This window comes from Chelonia mydas, chromosome 6, assembly GCF_015237465.2.
Source record: "Chelonia mydas isolate rCheMyd1 chromosome 6, rCheMyd1.pri.v2, whole genome shotgun sequence".
Taxonomy (NCBI): Eukaryota; Metazoa; Chordata; order Testudines; family Cheloniidae; genus Chelonia; species Chelonia mydas.
The window spans coordinates 77272729-77278728 of NC_051246.2; the positions used below are offsets into that span (position 1 = coordinate 77272729).

A 6000-nucleotide genomic window follows, 5' to 3' on the forward strand; every position below is an offset into this window, starting at 1 on the left:
CAAATTTTGGGTTGTGTCCCCAGCACAGACAAAAAGAGGGGAAAAAAAAGAGTCAGGGGTGGTGCTTCTTCTCTGAGCCCTGCCATATGGGGCTGGCTGGAGCCACCTGCCACCGCCACTCCCCCCCACCCCCCCCAAACATTCCTCCATGCCCACCTAGGGGGGCATGCTCCACTGTTTGGAGACCTTTGTTTTAGGGCATTTCAAGACCTGCTCGGGAGAATAGCCAATACTTGGGTTATTGCTTTCAGTGCACCAAGAAAAGCCACCAAAGCGCATGATAGCGAGACTGGTCATGCCTATCAGTGAAGGCATCTTAGAGCCAACAAAGGACTCATGGCAGACACCAGCCTCAACTCCTCCTATCTCTGAGGGCTGAGAGGAGTTACCAAGTACTCTGCAAAAGGGATATGAATGTCACTTCTCACCCTACCCCGGGCTCTCTTGTGGTCTCAGCAATATTAGAAAAGGCCTGACAACCAGCCCTGACTCGGTCCACTCCCAAGGAAAATGATCTAAAGAGGTTGGACTTATTTGGTAGAAAACCACATTCCTCAGTATCCTTGCAACTTATCAGGCATTACTTGCCAAACACAACAAGCAGAGATAAGGTTCTTCCTTTCTCTCTCTTTCTCGAGCAAAGAATAGAACTGAAGGCGGTGAAGCAAAAGGTTAATAATGGCCAAGACCTCTCACCAAGCTGCATCCAATGCAGCTGTTCGATTCCTGGCCACAGCAATAACAAAGCATCCTGGCTCCAGCCATCAGGAATCCTGAAAGAGGTCCAGTATGCTATTGAAGTTCTATCTTTTCGAGGAGCCTGATCTCTTCCGTTCCCAGATTGATGAGGCTTTAAGATTAGAGAGCCATGCATAGGTCTTTAGGGATCTATACATTGGTCACTAGAACGAAGGCAATCTGTTTCCAGAACCAAAACAGAGATCATCATCTTCCTACAAAAAAGGTCTGCTGACTTCTCATCTAAGTGGAGGTCTAGATTTTCAAGGAGGAAGACACCTTCAGCTTCTACCTCATAGAGTCTAAGGCTATAATCCTTGCATCTTTCTCCTCAAAATAAGTAGGTTTGATGGGAATACTGAGCTCCCAACCAATCACTACAGAGCTCCCTAAAAGCCCACTTATATTCGGTTGCCATTTATTTTGCTTCTCTCGGACATGAATGGACTGGAATAGCTTTGGACATACAGGTCACGGAAATCATAAAGGGTTACCCTATACGATTCCAATCATTGCCTCCCTCCCAGCCTGGGAAACAGCTGGGAAAAGAGATGGACTCCTTCCCACTCACAGGAGCCCTAGAGACAATTCGTTCAGAGTTCAAAGGAGAAGGGATTCTATTCCCAATATTTCCTTCAATCCAAAAGTAATGGTGTGCTGTGCCCCATCCTGGATGAGAGACATCTCAGTAGGTACATCCAAAAGGATGGTCTCCCGAGCCTCTGTTATACCTGCTCTGAAAGCTCAATATTAGTCCATGGCTCTCGACCTCCAGAATGCATTACTTCCACATTGCCATCAACCTTGCACACAGGAAGTATCATTTTATTAATTATTATTATTTGTATTACTGTAGTACCTGCAGTCCCGTCACGGACCAGGACCCCCATCGTGCTAGGTGCTGTACAAACAGAACAAAAAGACTGTCCCTGCCTCAAAGAGCTTCTAACCTAAATATAACACAAGAGAGAACAGATGGAGAGAGACAGGAGTGTGAGTACTCCCATTTGGCCAGTTGTCAGTACTAAGGGCCTTCACGAAATGCCTAGCTATTGTGGTAGCTCATTTACACTGACAAAATGATCTGTACCTGGACAGCTGACTCCTAAAGAGAAAGTCCAGCCAAGAAGTCTCCACAACTATCACCAGTGTTCTGAATCTCTTTCATTGTCTAGGACAGAGAGTGATCTATGCCAAGTTGTCCCTCACAGAGGATAGAATTTATCACGACTCTTCTTGACGAACTCAGCAAGGGCTTGCCCCCGTATCAATAGATTTCACACCATTAAATCTCTATTAACTCTCTCAAACCAGCCAATGACATCAGTAAGGTTTTGCTTAAAGCTACTAGGTCATCTTGCTTCATGCACATATGTGATGCTTCTTTCAGACTTTGCATATGTCCACTGCAGTCCTGGCTCAGAATAGTGTAGCAGCCTTTTAGATACCCCACGGACTCTTATCACAGTGCTATACACTGGACTTTCTCAAATGGTGGATGAACCCCAGCACGAGGAGAGGAGATCCATTTCAGACTTTATGCCCATCACTAACAGTAGTCACAGATGCTTCTACGACAGGGTGAATCAGGTCCCAAAGCAATGCCTGCCTTCACATTAAAATCCTGGAGTTCTGAGTGATCAGGCCAGCTTTCAAGGTGTTGTCACTGATCAAGGGATCCTTGATGGACAATACATCTGCAATATTCATCAGACAAAATGGTGCTCACTCCTCCCTTTGTCAAGAAGCAATAATTTTCTGAAACTGGTGCGTCACTCACAAAATAACCCCAGGCTGCCAAAGCTAATGCCATATTTGGAAGGGCTGTTCTCAGTTCTCTCTTTGACTAAGTTAGCGAGTTAGACAAGGCCCCTCAGTCTGTCCTGTGAGGATTACTGCTTGCTAGCTAGCACCAGTGTGATCCACATGGACAAGGACGCAAAGAGGAAAGAACAGCTACTTATCATACAGTTACTGTAGCTCTTTGCGAAGTCTTGTCCATGTGGATCCCATGACACACACTTCACCCCTGCTCCTTTGGAGTCCTTATCTCTGGGATTCTGAATTACTGAGGGAACAGAGTTGGTTGGATCCACGTAGCCCATTGTGTGCTTAGCTGGGGATGGTGGAAGGGAGGGGCGAGGAGTTCAGAGTGCAGGTACAGCCCCCAACAGACAGTACTTGCTAGAAAATTCTGATCTTGTGCGCATGGGACACAAGCACACCAACAGTGAGATCCGCACAGACATCACATCTTGCAGAACCACATCTACTGTAAGGTAAGTAAGTAACAGTTCTCTTCTTACAAGCTTACCTGATCCAATTCACACTGAAGTCAATGGAAAAACTCTCATTCATCACTGGGAGTTGGATCGGGCCCTAAACTGACAAGACAGATAAAAGGTGGGAGAAAGCAAGCATTGTTTACCCGTTTTACTGAGAAGGGCTTCAGGCCCAGTACTATTAAGTGACTTGCCTAAGGTAATGCAGGAAGCCTGTGACACCTCCAGGATTTAAACCCAGATCTGAATCTCTGTCCAGTGCTTTAACCACAAGATGATCCCTTCCTCTTACGAAAGTTAAACAATTCAAATGAAAACTGAAATGATTAAAATCCTAACTCCAATCAGCATCACTGTCCGAAAATCTCAGGCAAGCAAGAATAAAGCAAGCTCACTTCCCACAGTTTGCAGGCAGCCAGCACTTTGTGGACCTTTGCATATTAATGCATAGGGAAAAGGAAATGAGGAAAGGGTTCAGCTAGTACACTGTCATTACACTAGGCAATGGAATCAAGAGACAGCCTGTCGCTGCCCCATGAAGCCTTCAGTCTTTGTGAAAAAAAAAAACCACCACAGTAATAATCCATGTTATATCTATCTACAAACCCAAGCAATGTCCAAAACTAAACCCTCTCCCACCCATCCTTGAAACACGGACTCCCACCTACCACCCAAATCTTCTCCCCCATCTTTGCATCTCCTATGCACTGTGTGGTTGAAAGCTCAGTACATTTAGAACAAATATATTCTGCATGAGTCATATTGAAAAATACTGGTTCCAAGCATGAAATGGTTAATTTACCAGCTAACCAAATACATTCTTTAGAGATGCAAACAGAAAATTAATTGCCATTTGCTCATGTTGATCTTTTTTTGTTTAACATGCCATTTACTGTTCAGTGCATAACCACCATTTGGAGAATAGTTAAATAGTCTCTCACAGAAAATGTGAGATGCCAATCAAGCAAGTGCACCAGCAAACAGGGTGAAATCGATTTAAAAATCCAATACCATTCACATGATGCCTGCCATTCTCTGTTTTTGTTTAGGAAAGAAATATTCTAAAGGCAGAAAATGAAGCTTTAAAGATTCAGCTTAAACAGGCGCACAAAACAATTGAATCTCTCAGTATTCAACGCAGAAATCATGTATTGGACAATACACAACACAGAGACTGCGCGTAGCTGACAAGGCAGGAGCTCTCCTCTGGATGAAAGAGAGGGCTTTTTGAACTGTGACAAAGCTGCTGTATTCAAGTGAACAGGAAACAAGAGACTGAAAGATTTTAAACAGAGATATAGTCTGTTGAATCAGCGTATTTTGCCTGTTCAATATACTGCTGAATGTATAAATGTGTTCCTTTCTCTGACAGTTTAAAATAATTTATCTTCTGAACATGGGAATTAATACATTCTGGATTCTCTCTCAAGAAGGGTGATATAGGTCCTGAAGTTTATATTTATCATCAATAAGCAACTTCCATGTCCAATATGGATGATGCATGATGTGACTCTGCGAGTAGCTACTGTTTCTATCGAGTCCCCAGTGCCCATCTACAAGTGTTCCGACAAGGTATGTAATTAAGCGGACACTATCAACTCAATTTTGGCCCAAATTCAGGTTTTCTGAAACATCTGATAAACAAACATTTGATAAATCTAAGACTTTTGAGCAATTTTTGATAAGACAGAAATTTCATGGACCCAATGATTGCTGCATTAAGAACTGGAAAGTGCAACTGAGTTAATTGATTTTCATCATCCAACATTAGAAATATGAACCGTCAAGCAGTGAAACGAGTAACATTTTAAGTCTTTCCTTTTTAATGCTCTAAGATGTGGTATATAAATATTTTTACAACTATGATTAAAATTAAGCATTCCTTTAAAATCTTTGCTTTCTGAGCTGGCCTTAGAGGTTCTAGCTACCCAAACTTTTAACCCTGCAAAACTAAAAATTGTAGTGCCTCATACAGAGCACGAGACTAGAGATGTCACACTGAAGTATTGCTTCCACTTTAAAGTTCCATGCTACCATTCAGGTCAAATAGTCTTGATACTGGCCCTGCTGGCTCAGTGGTTAATGGTTGAAGAGAGATTTTATTGACAGGAGGAAAAGATGTTGACTATTTTCTTTAACTTTTCTCCATCTTTCAGTCCTTGATTTATAAGCATGCAATATGTTCTTACATTTCAAGATTTAATCATAAAATACGAATATTAAAATGAAGGAAGGGGAATTTTCAGTCCATGACAGCATTTAACTGTCATGGCCTCCAACTATGGAACCTATCGAAGTTGGGGAAGTACAAAGCCTCCTCACCATTGACAGCCTTCCTCTATAGCTTAAGTTATTGTTATTTATTATTTCTGGCACATCTAAGGGTACCCGTCAGGGACTAGGACTCTACTGAGCTAAGCACTGTACAAACAAATAACATGAAGGCACTTCCTGCCCCCAAGAGCTCATGCTCTAGGATTTGTTGGCATAAATACAAAACAGACTTTATGTGTGATTATTACATGGTTGCCAGCATTTCAGAAAAAAGTGGCCGTGAAACAATTCTGAGAAGCAAGGCTAGTGGAGTTGCATGTACATCATGGGGAATTTCAGGTTATGTTATTGTGGGTCGCTTAGTTCACTAACGGTTCAGCTAAGCAACCAGAATCCACGGCAATCCTGTCCTTCACACTAGCAAGGAGCCTCTAGCCTTCATCTCTTTTTGTCTCTCATATGGAAGCTGGGGAGATTTGGGGTTTCCTGAATCCCTTAGGGTCCTCCTGCCCTGTCCCCATTCTGTATTGAATCCATGTACTCTTTCCTGGCTCCAGTCCCTGAGCAATTAATCCCCTTCCCCGAACATGCCCTCTCAAAATTCGTTTCCTCCATCTCTTCTCCCCCCACCCTTACATTTGTGTTAATTTGGTGCAATAAACAGTCTTTTCCTAACAGGAGTCCTCAGCAGCAAGAGGTTCTTCCC

At 43.0% G+C, this 6000-nt stretch overlaps 1 protein-coding gene across 4 annotated transcripts in view; it reads left to right on the top strand.

Annotated features, from left to right (window-relative positions):
* The window catches only part of RASGRP1 (RAS guanyl releasing protein 1), a 72424-nt gene extending 67702 nt beyond the window's left edge, over positions 1-4722 (top strand). For 3 of the 4 annotated variants that reach the window (XM_027831512.3, XM_043548710.1, XM_043548711.1), the window contains one exon: positions 4070-4722. In XM_027831512.3, the coding sequence (XP_027687313.1) occupies positions 4070-4204 (135 nt within the window). In that variant the 3' untranslated portion in view covers positions 4205-4722. The remainder of the gene's footprint in view (positions 1-4069) is intronic. The other variant, XR_006291545.1, reaches the window with a different exon arrangement.
* The last annotated feature ends 1278 nt before the right edge of the window (positions 4723-6000 follow it).